The 19,593-nt window shown below is 39.7% G+C and overlaps 1 protein-coding gene across 10 annotated transcripts in view; it reads left to right on the top strand.

Moving 5' to 3' along the window:
• cadpsb (Ca2+-dependent activator protein for secretion b) overlaps positions 1–19,593 on the top strand; it is a 67,487-nt gene that overhangs the window by 11,380 nt on the left and 36,514 nt on the right. For all 10 annotated transcript variants that reach the window (XM_082532563.1, XM_082532557.1, XM_082532564.1 and 7 more), the window contains 4 exons: positions 4,792–4,905; positions 6,095–6,427; positions 17,633–17,713; positions 17,981–18,214. In XM_082532563.1, the coding sequence (XP_082388689.1) occupies positions 4,792–4,905; positions 6,095–6,427; positions 17,633–17,713; positions 17,981–18,214 (762 nt within the window). The remainder of the gene's footprint in view (positions 1–4,791; positions 4,906–6,094; positions 6,428–17,632; positions 17,714–17,980; positions 18,215–19,593) is intronic.

Here is a 19,593-nt window from a genome sequence, read left to right on the forward strand (position 1 = left end):
AAAATGCCAAAGATAACACAGTTCAATAGTTTTACAACAACAACAAGGTCAGTCCCAAAGAGTGATTAGCTGAAAAATTGTCGTATCCCAGCATCATGCACAGTATCCTTAAAAGTTTAAGGAAAATGGAAAACTGGTAGACAAAAGATGAAAAAGTTATGTACAGCAGAGGCACACTTTCTAAAAGTTGTGTCTTTCAACAAAAGAAAGGAAAATCCAGCAAAGACCTGACATAGGACCTGAGAAATGCATCTGTGTCTTTAGCTGAGACATCTACTGTTTACTGGAGCCTCATCAGAAATGGTCTCAGTGGAAGGACAGCTGTTCTTGACAGCCACAGGAAGGGAAACTATGAAAAAAATGGACTGGACTGGAAATCAGTGGGCTGATGGACTGATGAATCCAGTTTTTTTGGCTTAAATCATTATTAACACATTTGGAGGAGGTATAACAGTGACCGTCTACAGTCATCCTTAAAACACGGTGGAGGCTCTGTCATGACTTTAAGTCAGTGGTTCTGCAGATCTGGATCTGGTCAAAAATATAAATACAGAAAAGTGTGGTTCCATAGTGTTGTGGTTTACGCTGACTCAAAATGCCTTGGGGACTGCGTCAGGAACAGCATCCAGCATAAATCTGCTAAAACAAGCATGCGGCTCTGAGAGAAGCCAAAAGTAAATTTACGAACACAGAAAGGCACCCTCAGAATTTGGTCCATCATGTAATGCCATTGGAGAGCATCTGATTAGCAACAAACACAATGGCATTGCAATACAAGCATAGCTGGATAAAAAAACAATGGATCACAACCAATCAAGGATCGGCCTCCGCAGAGCCTCAACATTATTGAAGCAGTGTGGAATCATCTTGACAGAGAGCAAAGGGGAGCCAAATTCCCCCAAAAAAGAGCTTTGAGTGACCGGGAGAACTATTCATAAGGACTCGTTAAAAGAATGACAAGAAAGCTTCTCTAAGAGGGTTCAGGCTGTGTTGAAGAATAAAGTAAGCCATACCGAATATTGACTTTCAAGATCATTAGTATAGCACAACCCTTGCATTATTTGATATACTGTATTTCTGATGCAGTAAATCAGAGCGCATTTTTACCATTTTCCTTGTAAAGGCTTTGACCCCATCATGATGTACAAAACCAAAACAGTGTACAAATGAAAAATTAACGTCCTAATTCCAAATAACAAAAACAAAGAGTTATTTCACAGCAAATGCAGAGACCCCGACTCAGACTGTGGCAAAATAGAAACATACCAACAGAAGAACAGAAAATTACTCCATAAGCTCACTGAAGAATGACTAAAGGTCACTGATGTTTTACAAGACATGCGCCTGAGGGAACTTAGTACCGCGAATCTCTGTTAGAGACTCAGTGGGCATTTAGATACAAACTGAAATTATGCAAAGTTAAAGTAGACGGACTTTCTAGCACACAGTAACAAAGAATATTCCCTAGAAAAATTAGCAGGGAATTAGGGAATTTATCAGCGCTAATCCTTCATCGTGGCCAGTGCCCTATCTTGTGACGTAAATCTGCTTTTGGTCATACAAAGTTGAAATACTGAATTTATTGAAGTTTTATGCAACCTAACTATCATCCACATGGCCGAAGTGAAATATTTACTCTCAGTTTAAACTGCAATGAAGCTGCTGTACATGTGCATGGCTCCTCTATTGATATGTGAACGGTGATTAATACCAATGCCCACTTCATTGCCAGCGAATGAATCACTGGGTAACACTGCAATCTTGATAAGAGCCACAGAGAAGAATCAATATGACCAAAGCAGCAAAGTATGTCTTGGGAGTCTGGCAATACTGATGAAAATGCAGGCATTTTCTTTCATCCATTAACACAGCACGGTTCTCCAATGAGGGAATAAATGAAAGCACAAAAAACTCCAAATACTTCCAGTAGTCAAGCTGTGCTTCAGCTTTCTCCCCACATATGCAAACTTGAATGGAGTTAGTAGCTTATTATGTTGTCACATGATCTCAGATCAGCCCGAAGAAACTGTCAGTGGAAGAACTATTAGCTTTGACCTTTCAAGGTAAAATCTTCAAGTAAAACACAAATGTGCTCTCCCACTGTTCCAATCACAATATCCCATCTTTTTGTCATTTTTACTCCGGTACCTTTTTAAATGTTATATTTGAAAAGAAATATCTCACATTCATATCATGTTATTGAGGACAGAAACAGTGAGGTTTTCTGTATTTCATTTTAATTACTGAAAGAACAGATTAATTATTGAAAGAGCTGCCTGATTCATTTTCTGCCAGTTGATACCTTGACTAATTGTTTCAGCTGTAATTACAAACGCTCATTAATATCCAGTCATAATGGTCACAAATCTGTTCTGGTCTACACAACACAGACTTTGTGTTGTGCACAAAGTCTGCAGTATAAAGAGTATATATCAGTGCTTGGCTCTATTTATGCAAGCTACACTATAAATGACCTCAGAGCTAGTATTACAAGTGTTAGCTTTGCTAAAACATTTCAGTCAGCCTGATTCATCTTTGTTTTTTGCCTCTTTTGAAAGCTCAGCAGTAAAAAGCATCTCTCAGGATGCATTTTCCTCTCTGTTTGACATATTGTTCACATTGCTTTCTTTGCCTGTTTTTGAAAATCATTGTACATCATTACTGAGCATGCGACTTCAGTCTGAAGAGCCACACTCCTGTTTAGAGTTTTATTACACAGAAAGCTGCTTAGGAAATTTCCATCCATCCATTCACTTTCTTAATTGTGCTTCTAGGCTACCTGTAATAGGAGGAGAGGTAGGGTACAACCTAGACAGGTTACTAGTCTATCACAGGACCAACACAGATAAAAAGAAAACTAGAGCCAGTTTAGAATCACCAGGGAACTTAACGTGCATGTCTTTAGACAGTGGGAGGAAGCTATAACCGGTATAAACCTGGTATAAACCCGATATGGATTTATACCAGATACAGGAAGAAAATTCAAACTCTACACAAAAAAGCCAACCAGGACACTGAGGTCAGACTTCTCTGCAGGTATTTCTGAAATGTATAAGAAATGTGTTATTGGGAGGAAATATAAAGGGAATTAAATCTTCGAAATTAAAGTAACTCAGTTTATTATACAAGTGAAAACAGATGTTTTTATCCTCAACCTCACTTTCAGATATGGATAATATCTGACTATGGACAAGTGTGTCAACCCCAGCTCCCGTGTATCCGCATAGACCAGAGCAGTTTGCATACTCGTGTTAATATTAACATCTCTTGCCTTAGGATGTTCCTTAAACGCCATGGTTTATTAAAACACAGCAGGAATTGCCTAGATTTTTCTTTAATCTCACATCTAGCTGTGGGAAACATGAATTAATCTGAAACCTGAAGCAGAGGGGCAGTATCGATCCCCGATGTAGATGTGCCGTTTTATGTTGTAAGTGGAACTTGTTTGGACGTTAAGTGGATGTATCATCCTGAGATCCTCTGTACCACAACAATCACCTAAAGTAAAAGAGATGTCTTGGTGAAATGATTTGTGATACCTCCAGTTTCAGTCCATATTATTTTTACTGGACAGGTCATCTCATTTTTAACCTCTGGTGATAGTATCGACTGGCTGGGTGTTTGTATTTTGACCTGAATACGTTAAAGCTTTCTAACTCTGGCACTTGGCTCTAATAGTGAATTCTTAGAGGCTATTACTTTCTGAGCACTATCAAACGGGGTTGGGGTAATATGATGGACACACAGATGGTGTTGAAATTGCCTCACAGGCACACGATATGTGGTGCTTTTCCACCTCACTCCTACACCAAAGTCTGTCACTTGCAATGTGCTGCTGAACGCAGGCAGACACACACATTACCAGCAGGTCCCGTATAATAACAGGTTGAACTGTAAGATTGAAGGCACTTATCAGAGGGAGACTGTCAGTCTTGACCTTTAGATTACTGAGTCAGTAACCATGTGTGAAATCAATACATGGACATCAAGACTGTAATGAAGATCGAAACTGGAACAAAAGGAAGTGATGGAGAAAATCTTACTCATGTGCACAGATGTATCTCAGGAAGTTCACAGATAACAAGCACGCCATGTTATGTACTTTAGCTCAGAATAATTTTATTTAACTGATGTTATAACATGTTATAACAAGTTTATAATCTATAGTGAGCCATTCTGTAATGCTACATAGGTCAACATGATGATGTTAAACAATTTTATATTGACTGTAGTTTTGCAATTTAGCGTGCTTTGCTAGCTGCTAACCAGCAAAATTCGAGAGATTGCTGAGACAAATATAGTCAGTAGTTTTGTAGGGGTTTAATATGCAACCATTGCACACCTTTTTAGCTGTGTGTGATTTATTTAGTTTGGCAGATTTCCACTGTTTAGGTTTCAAGTGGGGAAGCCATTAGGCAACGCATTTCATCTATAAGTGATGGTAAAAAAGGAGTATGATTGGCTGTTGTTCAGAGGCACTAGAGGTAATGTGGGTTTAGGATGTAGCTGCAAAGCTGGAGCTAGCAAACACTCAGTGTAACATCATAAATCCACTTGCACTTATATTCTGTGGGCTACGACTGAAGGAATGAGTCACAGAATTAGATACAGTTAAATGAAATGAATTTGAATAAGAGGAGATATTTGGTGAAAATGGCGAGAAGCATGCTCGATGCTTGTTCCGTGATTTGTGTGAATCTGACCGAGGTAAACAATGAAAAACTGGCTTTATTATTTGGTTTAAACATTTTTTTCTCATGACACAATCTTTGTTTGTTCTTGCTTCCACAGATTACCAAGCAGCAGCTTCAGCAGACCAAGGATCGCTTCCAGGCCTTCCTCAATGGAGACACACAAATTGTGGCTGATGAGGCATTCATCAACGCTGTGCAGAGTTTCTCTGAGGTACTAACAACCCACCCTACGTAGCCATAGCAGCACAATCACAGTAATAACCTTTTCATTCAAGCTCAGGCGCTTAATGCTTCCAAATATGCTGCATTTCGTATGATTCTAAATGTTCACATTTTCACTCTTGTAAAGAAAAGCGCTTTTTGTTGTGTGTGCAGGATATTCCGCATTATTCTCTCTAAAATGTGTAGCTTTCAATCTAAAAAGTCAGAAAAGCACTGCACAGCGCTCTTGCTGTTCCATGTCAAAATGCCTGAATTCTGAGTGGTAAAATGGTGGCTGAAGCTTTTCACTGCACAGATTATGAGTCAGAGCATGTGGTTGACACAGCCATCTTTTCCAAGCTCACTATTCAATCTGCAGATGAAAAAGTCATTACTACAATGCTTACAGGACAAAAGGAATTACATATAGGGGGATGTGTTAAATTAGTGATGGAAAAACAAGCCATTATGAAAAACGTTAATGTGAGACTGGAACCCTCAGGAAGCGCACACACAATTACTCTTTTTGCAGAAGTTAATTAGGAGATAACTGACACAGGCGTGACAGCTGAACAGGAATCTCATTTATTTTGTGATATTTAATATTAATGTGAAATACACAACAAGTGTTCAGAATTAAATATTGAAAACCTGAAAGTGTGCATCCCTCTTGCACTCATATGTAGGGTACAAGATGTCTTATATGGTCATTCAGCCATCATTGGTGTCATAGAAAAATTTATGGTAAACACATTTTCATAAAATAAGGACATATGAATTTCAAAAATAAAATGTCACGAGTAATTTACTGCTGCACTCTGGTGTTTCAGCACAGTAGTCACTGCTTTGAGTCATAATGAATGCTAAGAACAAAATTTGACTGTCAAAATAACAAAGCAGTCATCTTTGATAATTGCTTCACAGTGACAATATTGCCTTGTCTGGATGTCTCCCTGTTAGGCTGTCATTAGCTGCACACAGAATGCCTGTCTTGAGTCACAGCAAATGCATACATGCTCTGATTTTTCACTCCAAAGTTATTATTCAGTTTAATGGTTTTGTTTTGCTGTTGAAGACAGATATTTGCTGTTTGAAGCCAAGAGTGACAGCAGAGCTGCCATATAATTACTGATCAACATTTTTTTTAAATCCATTTCCTATTCAGCTGCAACTATTGACACTGGTCTTTCACAATGTAGGTATTTCTTAAGAGTGACCGTGTGGCAAAGATGGTCCAGAGTGGTGGCTTCTCAGCCAACGATTTCAGGGAAGTGTTCAAGAGGCACATCGAGAAGCGCGTGCGCAGCCTTCCGGAGATCGACGGTCTGAGCAAAGAGACGGTGCTCAGCTCCTGGATGGCCAAGTTTGACACCATCTACCGTGGCGATGAGGATCCGCGGAAGGCGCAGCAACGCATGACTGCCAGCGCGGCTTCCGAGCTGATCCTCAGCAAGGACCAACTGTACGAGATGTTTCAGAATATCCTCGGCATCAAAAAATTTGAGCACCAGCTGCTTTATCAAGCCTGCCAGGTAAGGCATCACACCTGTGTGACACATGGCTTTGCTCCTTGACTCAAATACATGCAAATTCTGTCCCAAGTTGGGACATGCCAACCTCTGAGCATGGTCCATCGACTTCTAATTCCTTAATTAGACTAACTGTTTAACATTATGCACAGTGCAAACTGTTACTGTGGTTTATTAGATCCCTCCTTTGTGTTTACTTTAACGCTGCAAGTTTATTTCTTCACCTTTTTTTCCCCCTTTGCAACTATACGCCACAACTTCTCGGTTCTCCTGTCTGTGCTGTGGTTAGAACACAACAACAACAACACACTTTATCCTTATAATACCACAGGCTAGTTGCCTTTTTGCAGGGTGTGAACCGGATAATTTGTTCATAGATTATTAATAATAACAGTGGCACATTTATGACTGTAGGTGCATTTAGAGTTATAAATATTTGTCCCATATGGAACTGTTAGTGCTAGTGTTAAATGGGGATATTATAAAAGCAAATTAGTCTCCTTGACATATATCCCTTGATACCAGACAAGCAATGCTCCATTGTAGTGGAGATATATTGTGATTGCTGGTGGATAAAAGTGGACACTTGGGTGCTTGTGTCAGACATAACTCTCCTTCCCTTGCTGTCTTTACTGCTCACTATGAGAAAGCTAAAAGCACTGCTAATGTTGCCTTTCTTTGCGATTTGGCAGCATTTGGAGGAAACCTCTGAAATGTTCGTATCTGGTCACTAAATAATTTCATTTAGTTCTAATGAACACATCTTATGGGAGGCAGTTTAGTTTTTAAAGCACTTAGCTACTTTGGATCAGGTGTCATTCTACCTTCAGCAGCTGCTAAAATACAAGCAGATGGCATGAGATGCTAGTAAGCTAATTAAATTAGTTTAGTATTATTGAAATGTTTCAGATGGAAACTAACTATATAGGCAGTGTTCTGCATGTGTGTATTGCTTATGAGCAATACATGGCGCTCATATTCAGTGTGTTTTTCCTCCCAAGCCTTTAAAGATGCTTAACCTATTTTTTTATACTCTGGCAGCAGAGCTGATGGTATAGGGTCACAAATTTGCATGCAAAACATGCAATTTCTTCAAACGGAACCTAGCTTGAACAATGCAGATCAAGAATCAACAATTCACCAGTACAAATGAACAAATACAAATACACATGGTGCATAATTGTATTTCTTCACCCTTGCGTTGCAGTTGCAGGTAAGTTGGTCATTTACGTGTCTCCTCGTGAGTGAAACAATCTGAATAAGTGCGTTTGTTTTTATATCTGTTTTCACTGTAACTGTTGTTCCAGGTGTTCTTGGCATCTTGTTTCATTTCTTTTGCTGCTGTAATAAATGTATTTGACTGTACTATTGGTGCCTTGGAGCATCTCTCAGTAAGCAACCAGCTGCTGCATACTGCCCTCTACTACACGATAAAATCCGCACTAAAAGGAAATGCAGCAAACCAGTCTGCATGGCTCAGGGCTGCTGGGATTTGATGAAAGGTTTTCATGGATTGGCTGGGATTCAGAGGCCATCATTTTTTAGCTGTTATCACTGGGTATTTATATTTTTTGCACTTGCATTCAACTAGTCAAAGGAAACACTGGTCTATTTCTGTCTCGTGCTAAAGTAAGAGCAGCCCCTGGAAATGACTAACAGACTGATTAGACGTGTACGGCCAGCTGCTGCGCCAGCCAAACTCTGAGCATGGTCTACTGACTAATGGCTGCACATTTATTTATCTGCAGTGACACCAAGCATGACCAAATAACTTAAAAATGTGCTTGGTGTCTACACTGAAAAGTCATAATTAGTCTAATCTATGGTGAAGTCTGTGTCCACTTGTAATTCTTCATATGATAGCGTTTATAGAAAAATATGTTTGTATTGGGTTTTTCTTGAGTAAAATAGTAATGTGAGAAACCAGTTTTAAAACGTCTAGGAAAACTTTTCATGTATAAGTGTTGAGAGTTTTGTGAGCATTGGTTAACCTGCGATGGAAGAGCTTTTTACTGCTGTTACAATCACTTTTTGTGTGACCTTATTTGTATGATTGATGGAGTGCTAAGTTATTAGCTAACTTGCTGAAACTTAAGTTTCATCAGTAGACTGTAAACAATAGAACCAGGCACCTACCAATTAGCATTCGGTAGCAAATAAAATACTCAAATTTCACTAACCAAAATTGGAGCACAGACTTTCTTGACGGCTGTCTGTATTTTTGGTCAAATATTTGCAATAAAAATGTTCCAAAAGCCATTAGGACTACAAACAAGGATAAATTTGGTCCAAATTTCATGACTCAAATTAGCTGAGGTGAAGCCAAGAAGACACCGACTGTTAGCAAAGATTAGGCCTTTACAAAATTTGAATTCCTTTTGTAGCCAATATACAGTTGTTGTGATTGTTATGGTTAGCTTTATAGACAAAAATTGCTATGTGTTGTTGTGAAGTTTAACATGGGCACCTAGCATGCAGCTTTATACTTGGATGTTAATTCTACAGGGATGTTATAACTAGGGCTGGGTATCTTCACTGAATTCTAGAATCGATTCGATTCAATTCGATTTGAATCTGGGAAATTTTGCCTCAGACAGTCAGAAATATTATAATTCAGATCAGTACATTTACATATTTTTGTATCTATAAAAAGGAAGCTGACACTTTCCAGACTTTATCAAAGGTGTGAGCATCACAGCAGATGCCTTTGTGTCAAAGTAGCTGAAGATAAAACACAGAAAAACATGAAGGTGATTTTCCTGGCCTGGGATTTTATAAAAATATTCTGCAGTACATCAAAAACAAAAGAAAACCATTAATCAACATATGAACATTACCTCTGAAGTTACAGCGGTTTTATTAGAGACACAGCGTTTTGCATTTTGTATAATTTTAAAAAGTTTAAATTTGTTCAGAAGCCTATTGAACGGCAGAAATTAGGTTTTCTTTTCGGAAGTAAGTAAAAGGAAAAAAAAACATCGACCGACAGCGCTGTAAATAACGGTAGTCTTGTGCATAACAAGCAAGTGAATAATGCAGAAAACAGATTTCGGGGATAGACGGGAAACTGTTCTTGAAGTACACTGAGAAAGAGAGAGAGAGAGCTGTGCATGAAGTGTGATTTTATCGTGGTAGAAGCAAAACAGTGAAAGTCAGAGGGAATCCATGACGATGTTTATGTGAAGCGCAGTTTGGATCTTCTTTTGCTGCTGGTTCAGTCAATATTGTTTGGAGAGAGATAAAACTAACAGCTTTGGAATCAGCGCAAAAAGGGAGTAAACACAAAGCGCGGACCCGCCGAAACATCAGAATCAGCGAGCTGTCGGCTTTCAGCCCCGACCGTGTCCGTGCCATCGGGTGAGAAAGGCGACATCTCACTGATTCTGATCCGCAGGTCCGCGCTTTGAGTTTACGTCTTTGTGCAGAAGCCGTGTACCTGCTCTCATTTACTGTTTTAAATGTTTGGTGGTTGTCAAAATTTTGTGACGTTTCACCTGAGATTCTGGAATTTTGGGCAAAATACATTTATATAAAAAAATCGATTCAGGATTTTAATGAATCGATATCACGTTATCCAAGCCAGAATCGATTTTAATCGATGAATCAATTATTAAAACCCACCCCTAGTTATAACCCCCTCTGTGGCATAACTTACACCATAATCTGATGGTGCACCTCTATTGAAATGTAATTGTCACCTTGTCACCACCTTCTTTTATATGTGGCAAATCAACAAGGTAACTAACACATAAAACAACACACGCATGAAAGCTGGTAACAAGTTCAGCCAATTATGTAGGTTACATTGTAATGTAGGCTCTACAAGGATTGCCTGCAGAAGCCTAAATCAGAGAAAACCCACTTTAAGTAGCCAATACAGCTTTTGGCAGTTTTTTCTTTCTTTCTTTTTATTAGCTCAAGAGTTGATGCCTGCTTTTATTGCTATTAGTTTGATTGTGTGACTGAATTTTTTTAAGGTATTAGTTAAAATTATGGAAGTAACACAAATCCAGAAACAAACACACTGCTTTAAAGCAGCAGTCCGGCAGCTCCTATGTTCTGCAAGGTAAAATTATAGCTTTTGTAAAAAAGAGTCTGTTGATTTTTACAATCGGTTATCCATCAGGAAGAACTGCGGTGAAAATAAAATGCAGACTTAAACTGAGGAATTGATTTTTACTTTTTTATAGATTTCCGTCTCTGTCCTCGGCAGTGCATTCTTTAGCTTTGGTCCCTATGATAAGTAGCTGATAGTGTAAACTACAACACAATTTAAAACACAGAAACAAGCAAACAAAGAAATCAAACCAACCCTTAAGCACTTATGTTTGCTCTTGCAGCTAACAACAGGACATTTTGTATCCATTGCTAGTGGCTGATGCATTTTTGTTAATGGCATGAAACTCACTTCTCTTGCACTCACCTCAGGAGAAGTGAGCATGAAGGGATGGCATTATGCACGCTTTCAGGTCAACAACTGCTCGGTAAAGTTCTTACTCTCTTGTAGAGCTTGGTGGGAACCTAGTTGCTGAAGGAACTGAAGTAATTAGCTGACAAATCATTTCGGCACGACTAATGCTACCACTGCTCGCAGATTCTCATTCTGAGTTGTTTTAATCACTGATATTTATTCACATCAATGGGCTCTCACTTAGTGAAATGATTCTCTAATCTCGAGCGACTGATTAAATTACCTAAGCCTGGGAATAAGAAGAAAAGCACAAACAAAATGAAACTTTCCCCTCTGAAGAATTGCAAATCATGGCCTGTAGACACCCACCCAGAGCGAAAGATGATATTCCAATCAGTTTGCCTTTGACAGGTTTTTAAAGGAGATCCCTCCTTTTTCCCTTAAATTTGTTATGTCAGCAACTGTTAGTTGGGAAATGAGGCCTGAGCTCTTCCTGGTTTAGCCTGTTGCTGATATAATGGCGTAATGGAGCCTCTTCACTCCACACAGGATTGGGAGAGGATGAAAGCATTTGCTATGCCTGGCAAGCCACCTCTTAGCTGAAAAAGCAGTGATGTGAAGCTTGATGTGTGGATGGAATATAGACAATATTTATTATATGGGAAAACTATAAAACAAACTATTTCCATGTTTTCCAAATCTCCATTATCACAGCAAAATAACAACCTCTTTTCCTGAAAAGTGTACTAATAGACTATTTTATAGTCCTAGCTTGAAATATTCCCTAAGTCCAGTCCTTAAGACATGGTGCCAACTCTCTGTGGGAACACCAAGTGAGTCGTGACATCTTCTTGTTTTTCCTCTGTGCTTTGATGCATTTGAGCATCCCAGCTTTACCTATAAGCAGAAATCAGTACTTGGAAACCCATGTGGAGTCATTTCTCTTTATCCAGAGACACTCACTAACCGGGGAGGCTTTTGCATGTTGATGGGCCCTCTCTCACACTTCCATCTTACAGAATAGCCTTGATATTGATGTGGTTCTGTAGCCTGTTTTGGTTTTCTAGCCACAGATTGCATTGAATCCAAGCTCAGTTTACTTCAGCTTCTTGCATTCAAAGATCTACCATACCGTTCCATCCCATATTCTCTGGAGGTTGCAAAACATATTAGGAAACCCTGATAGTGAAGTTTTTTCTGAAGGTCTCCATCTGCCGTAGCTCAGCTCTCTCCGATCTCAGCTTTTGTTCTTCCCTTGTCTGAGTGATGACCTTCCCGCCTACTCTTGCTGATAGTTTCTCAGGCAACACAAGCCTTTATCTCTGAGACAGACTGCCCTTGTTTCACGGCACACTTTGGCTACAGCGTTGCTGTGCTTGAGCACCAGCTTTGCCTGCTTCTAATGGGGTTCACTCTAGCTCTAGGATGCTTTTGCCAAAAAGCCCTATGACCAAATTTTCCACCATTGTTTCATATAGAGTACACTGCCAAATAAGGCATGGACGTAATCAAAATCACTTACATCATAGCACCAACTTGCAATTAAGTGTTGTTCTGTTGATAGAGTTATTATAGGTCAGCTATAAAGATCAAAAAAGCTATGCCCATCACAATGTATAATAGGCTGGACCTGGTTTAAAAAGATCATGCAACAGGTTTGAAAACAGATTCATCCACATGTCAAACAGCTTCCATAAAATGATTTCTGTGCAATGCTTCGAGTTCAAGGCTCTTATCAAGGCTTCTGAAAAGTAGAGTTACAATCTTAAACACTCATATAATAAGTGTAACGTAACATATCTTATGTGTTGTTAAGTGCTGTAAGCAGGAGCCCATTGATGTGAATTTGTATTTGTATACAAGTCTATCTCTAATAACTCAAATCATTTTTTAGGACTTTTTAGGACTCAGGGTGAATATAATTCATGCCTACTTCCTGTTTTGAGGTGTCCCTAGGTTTTAAGAACAAGGCACTGTGTTGAAGATGAGCAGAAATGAGATGGATGTTCTTGAAAAAAAAAATGTAGTTGCAATTACATTTTCTAACTGGGGTACCTTGCACGATGGTGCGCTCAAATAACTACAGCCTTTTCTCACATCGTGCAGATTAACACACATAAAGCACAAACGCATTGATGCAGACAGCAGCAGTTCTAAATATAGGACAGCTTCAAGTCCTGCAGGTCCCATCTAGCTCCGATCTAGCCCTGCCCGCCCTGTCTTTGGTCTTTATAAAAATCTGCCTCTGGCAATGTTTACAGGCTGCCGCTAATGTCCCAGCATCCACCTGGGAATGTGTTATCAGCTGAGCTGTTAACTACCCGCCTGCTTCTGCTCTGTCACCTTTAACCTGCTGTCAGTCTAGCTAACACTGAGGAAGTGTCACCTTTATTTAGCTGCAATGGTGCTGTAACATAGACAGAAATTTACCTTTTAGCCAGTCTTATTTATATGAGATTACCTGTCCACCTATATTGTCCCTGAGAGCCACTGACAATAGTGACCTTTCAGTAGTTGTAGGCTTGATAAGATTGGGGTGCAGTGGGCCTCAGTAGGTGGTGGCTGTTAGTTCCATCAGCTCTCCTCCCCTTTCACAGCAAGCACTGTCTTTCCTTTTCTAAGCTGCCAGGGCAGAGATGACAGTAACAGGAGAAATGCGACCCCATCCCCCCCTTCACATTGCACCCGTTAGATTCACGTGCTCTTTCCATGTTAGCAATTTTGCAGATGAACTGCAATTTACACATATCTGTAATAAAATATGTGTTAATGCCTTGTTCAATTTCACTTATAAAAGATTTTCCTGTGAAGAGATATTTCCTTGACATATGGGTTTAGGTCCGTCGTATTCTCTGGATTTAGCAGGAGGGGGAAAGCACACAGCACACATACAATAAAAATGCAGCGTCAGACACTAACAGGCTGAGCTGCTGAATTTCCAGGCTGTTCTTTTGGGATTGCAAGAATCAGATGTCGCTTGCACCGCAGTCCAACAGTACCCAGATCTCTGAGCGTTTTGACAGGCAGCACAAGACCAGCAGCAGCAGGGAAAGAAGGGAAAGGAAAGCATATAGGATCATTCAGAGCTGTGGCTGTGGATAAATCTGTTTTTGGGGTTTTTTTGCTCTTGGACAATGAAAATAATACTCTGGTTCATGATATTTCCTGCCACAGGATGCTCTCCATCATTTAAGAGTCTCAGCGTGGCAGAGTACTGCTGTGCTTCTAATGCAGACATTCTGCTGCAGCTGGTGGCAAAGTCTGATTATGTGCTCTACTAAACAGGAACTCTGGGTTATGTAGTAGGGTGGCTGTTCAGTGGCCAACACTGGTAGCACACCACACTTGACAGTTCACCATTTAACACACATCTGAATATATTACAAACTGATAACACATTTCAGTAATGAAAACAATATTCCATTAATTGCATGACTAAGCTTCTAAAATGTATTGCCTTTTTTTCAATGTACAGACCGTGACCACGGGTGTCTGTGTCAGTCTTTTCCCTCCTGTGTGTTACTTACTACACCCCTCCTCTGCTTCTAATGGCTGCACCGTGACTTCACCTCATTCTCTCTTAGAAAGGATTGCTGGAAGGGGCGAAGAATCAATATGGCAAAGCCTGAAAGACAAGGCCTGTTAATGTAATATAAGTGAGTGAAATACCATAAGGCACAGAGAGGTCAGGTCTGGCACGCATTCCATTAGCAGGAGACCAGAGGAGTTTAAAGCACTGTTATCACAAATAGAATCGGGAGCTCAGCTGGTGAGACCAAGTGGCTGTGATACATTACCCCTCTCAAGAACACCATGCTATATGCGTTGCATATTTTATGGTATCCTGCTTCTGTTGGGGCACTATTTCATGTTATTTTCAAGCTTGTCATATTGAAAGTCACTTAACCCAATAAGGGACATATAGTTGGAAAAAGTATTGCCACATTTTCAAATAACTGAATGATTTTTTTAGACAGTGAGAAATATAAAATATTTTAAAGAACTTATATTATTACAGTGCAGCTCATGCTCCTGCTGTGCATTGAAATATTAGAGATCACAGGTTTCTTCTACAATTTTGCAATGTTTTTATCGACAGTCTCTTGTCCTGTATGTTTGGCAAACTGAAGTATTTTTATTCTAGAGATTTACTTTCTCTTGAAAGTAAATCTCTGATACGGTATGTGTGTGCCACGAAAACTGTAGCGTCACATTTTCCCACCAGTTTTTATGCTCATGTAAACCTCAAGAATTTTACAGTTTAACAGCGCCTTGGTGAGACGGGGCTGATTTTTATTTTTCACTGTAAAACTCACGCACACCACACCGCTGGGTGGAGAGGTTTGTGGCTCCCCAGGTGCAACTGTGCTGCAAAAAACACCCCATCTCAATTAGGCTGCAGACCTCATAGTGGGAACGGTGCTGACTGGTGAGTCACAACATCAAATCTGACAAGAATGAGACATTTTGGCTGAGAGAATAACTGAAGGAGTGAAACATGCAGAAGCACAGTGCATGAAAAAGACATCAGCCATTTCCACTACATCCTCGTGTCAGCTAATATAAAACTCTCATTCATTATTGATGTAAGAAAGACGCAGATTTCTCTGCTTATCATTACTCTGGGGCAAATTTTAGGCGAACAGATGTCAGGCCTGCATCTAATGTTGTCCAGTCGAGGCACTTTTCAAATATTGTAAATGAGTTGCGTTATCTCTCGTTTTGATCCTGTGCACCAGAAAACGTTCTGGATGGCTCATTTCAAGACAGAGCTGTTCTTTATCACTGTTGTTGTCATTTCTTCTGGCCCACCCAGCTTAGCCTTTCCCGAGGCATCAATTTAAGATCAGCTGTTTGAAATGTGCAGCTTGACCATGGCACATCTACACCAAAAGCTATAATGTGAATGAACCTGCGATAACAGTGAAAGCACTCAATTAAACAAATGACCCAAGCTCGTGTATTTAATTTGGGATGCTAGAACAATAGAAAGCAGCAGCTTACTGATTTTGGTAATTCATTATTAATGGTGGCACAGTGGTGCAGTGGTTAGTGCTGTCACTTTATAGCAGGACGTTCCTGGAGTTTTAATGCAGTGGACAGCCGGGGTGGGTGTCCCACATGCTTGTTATGTTAACTGGTGATTCTAAATTGGCCGCAGGTGTTAATGTTAGCATCTCTGTGTTAGCCTTGTGATACACTTGTCACCTGTTCAGGGAGCAATACTGAGATACCCTCCTGCCTCTTTATGATCCTGAATTGGATCAGTGTTTAAGAAAATGGATGCGTCATTAACATTGGATGTACTGAGAGTGGGCTGAGCAGTAATAGCAAAGGATGTGTGTCATAATGGAAAAAATAAATTAATAAATAAAAATACAAACAATTGCCCCGAACAGCTAATTGTAACCAAATGAGCGCCCACGCAGTTGCTATGCTGTATTCCCATAAACTAGTTCAACTAGTAATCGGAAGGTTGGTGGTCCGATCCCTTGCTCCAGTCTGCATGCCAAATATCCTTGGGCAAGATACTGGCTGCTCTCCGATGCATCCATCAGAGCGTGAATGTGTGTAAATGTTAGAAGGCACTTAGGCTTGAATGGATGTGAAAAAGGCATGTGCATGTCTTCAATTGCTCAGGTAGAGTAGAAAGGTGCTTTATAAGAACCAATCTATGTACCATGTACAATAAACAACAGCTTCACCAGTGTCGCAGTATTTTTTAGTAATAGTAGCTTTTTTGTTTACAACTTTTACTTTATTTATATTCTGTTTCTTGTGATAAATTAGATACTTGCTAAAAAAAAAAAGGCCTCTCAATAATTATCCAGTACCTTAAATTTAATTATCTAAATTTAGAGTTTTCTTTGTTCCGCTTCCAGCATCTGCAGCTGAAAGTGTGCGTGAGCCGATGTTGCCCACATCTTTGTTATGTCATTAATTATTTATGACAGCTTGCCAGAGCTCAAAGACAAAACCACATTCAGTAGAGTGTTTTTCAGTATTTTAGCAACACCAAGTCAAGTTGACTGTCCTTGTGTTTGCGAATCCAGTGCGACTTGAGTCCGAGTCCCAAGTCTACAGCCTCACAGTTCATTCACTCAAATTGAGTCATTGAAAGCAACGCCTTATGTGACTCCACAGGGAGCATAAGACCAGCATAAGACCTCGGGCCATGTGACTTGACTCAGCAACAGCTGTTCCTGAAGTGAAAATCTGAGAGTTTAATAATAAAATTAAAAATAAAAATCTAGGGAGCTTACCAGATCTCTGTAACGTGCTCATATTTTCTGTCCAAGGCAAAGCAGTTCAAGGTGGCATTACTTGCTTCTAATCTCACTTAACTGTTGTGGCCCAAATTACATTGTAGGAAATGTATGTGGCAGCGCGTGACATGGAGGAAGACTGCGTGAAATGAGAAATATATGTGTTCCTGCTGTATCAGTGTTGATTGTTTCCTTAGACCATGTGCCCTCGAGGTCTGATAAACATATCAAATTTATTGTGCTATATGTCATTGTGTTTACTACCGTTCTCTGTGTATTATCACCAACAACTGTTATCTGGCTGTATACAATAAGAGCAATATGCCGTGCAGGTCCTGCCTGGTTCCTCATGAGCGTACGTGCACCTCGTCAGTTGCCATGACATTCCAACAAAACTGGCTAAATACCTATATTCCTATGCAACCTAAACAAGTCATTATTAACAGTAACAATAATGATAATATTTCACATTTAAAGCATTGCAATACCTAGTGGGATTCAACTGACTTGCTTTTCTCTGGTTACCAATAGCTGGACAACCTGGATGAGCAGGCTGCACAGATCAGACGAGAGCTGGATGGTCGTCTTCAGATGGCAGACCAGATTGCCAGAGTGAGTCAGACTCAGCGGGGGAATTCATGCTTTGTTATATAGTTAATATGTTGCCAATATGGTGTAACTTTTATAAACATCGTAGTGGAAGAGAGTAGTGTATGGGCAGTATTTACAAATGTTGCTGTATTTACTTTACACATAATTAGCATTGCTATAGGAAACTAATTAAACTGACGTAAATGAACCTTTCTTTGATATTTTTATCATTTTTATTTTACCCGACTTGTAGTTCTCTTCTGAGCCTTTTTATATTTTTGTCAACAGGGTGGAAAGTTCCCCAAATTTGTATCTAAAGAGATGGAGGCCATGTTCATCGAGGAACTCAAGTCTTCAGTGAATCAGCTGATGGCCAACTTGGAGAGCATGCCTGTGTCTAAGGGCGGGGAGTTTAAACTCCAGAAGTTGAAGCGGGGACACAATACCTCTATCATCGATATGGGCCAAGAGGATGAGAACACGCTGTCCAAATCTGATGTGGTCCTGTCATTTACTTTAGAGGTAATTAGATACTAGATATGAGTGTGTGATGATCAATATGTGAAAATCACAAGCATTACAAAGTTTCGATGGTTTTGAGATGGAGTACTGTACAAATGTTTCAGGCACTCAAAAGAAGTAGGGATATTTACAGAAAATAAACTATTTTGACACATTCGCTGCATCCCTAAACCGTTCTAGACTTTTAGAAAGGTTTAGGGATAGACCCTACGGAGATGCATGTGAGAACACAAGTGTCTGATGCAGCTGACATTAAATAGTCTTTAATTTACTTGTTATTAAGTCAGTGTGACATCTGATTGTGCTATTATGAGAATAAAGCAGGTAATAGCCTGTTGAATTAGATACAAGGACTTCTCTTTCAGAGACATCCTTGTATCTTCTTCCTTTTCGAGCCAGCTCTTTATGAATGTCAGAATGAGTCTAGGACTAATCAGACACCTCGATGATGGTATTGTGAAATGGATATCTGACATATAGCCAACTGTCATATAAATGCAAAACTGCATCTGTCTACAACATAACTTTTAATTCATAACTTGTATCAACTACTTAAGACTAAGTATAGAAACACACAGCAGACCTGTTCAGGGGACTGAACAGACGCCGTGCGAAGAGCAGACTGGCATAAACACATACACACAAAACCCCCTTTTACCTGCTCCTTAACGGAGCAGGTAAATGTGAGTCATCTTGTTATCGGCTTGTCTGAGATGAGCTATTACCATGGAACAGGGAGCTATCGCACCTCACTTCTTATGATGCGGTGCTATTTTGGAATCAGGAAGTACATAATGTGCAGAAGAATAAGACCCTGCTTCTTCTGTTTGCTCACAAACAATTTGGCACACCACTCTAGAGATTGAAGTCTGAAATTATTTGCACAGTAGCAAAAGAAGTATGTGTTTTTGTGAGGTGGCACTGTGATAGGTCTTTGGTAAAGCACCAAGTTTATTTCCAATCGCTGAAAGAATTCACCTCTTCAGAAACTCGAGGTGGAATCACTTGTGATACACAACAAGTCACTTGATTCCTGCGTTGAGTACATAGAAAGAGCAGATGTTAAGATTTTCATGCACTGTTCAAAAATTTTTTAGAGGAACACCTTGTAATCAGAGTACATCATCAAGGCAATTACATTTCTGGAATATTGATCTGATCAGTTAAGTAGCAGAGGGGGTTGTTAATCAGTTTCAGCTGCTTTGGTGTTAATGAAATTGTACTGGAGGGTCAACAATGAGGCAACCCCCAAATGAGGACTTATTTTACAGGTGGAGGACACTATATTTTCCCTCCTCTTGTTTTCTTACAGTTTATTTCCCAGTTTTGCATTTGATTAAGGCTAGTGTCACAACTGGCAGCATGAGGCGATACTTGGG

The sequence above is a fragment of the Aulonocara stuartgranti genome (assembly GCF_965226115.1).
Source record: "Aulonocara stuartgranti genome assembly, chromosome: 5".
NCBI classification, from domain to species: Eukaryota; Metazoa; Chordata; class Actinopteri; order Cichliformes; family Cichlidae; genus Aulonocara; species Aulonocara stuartgranti.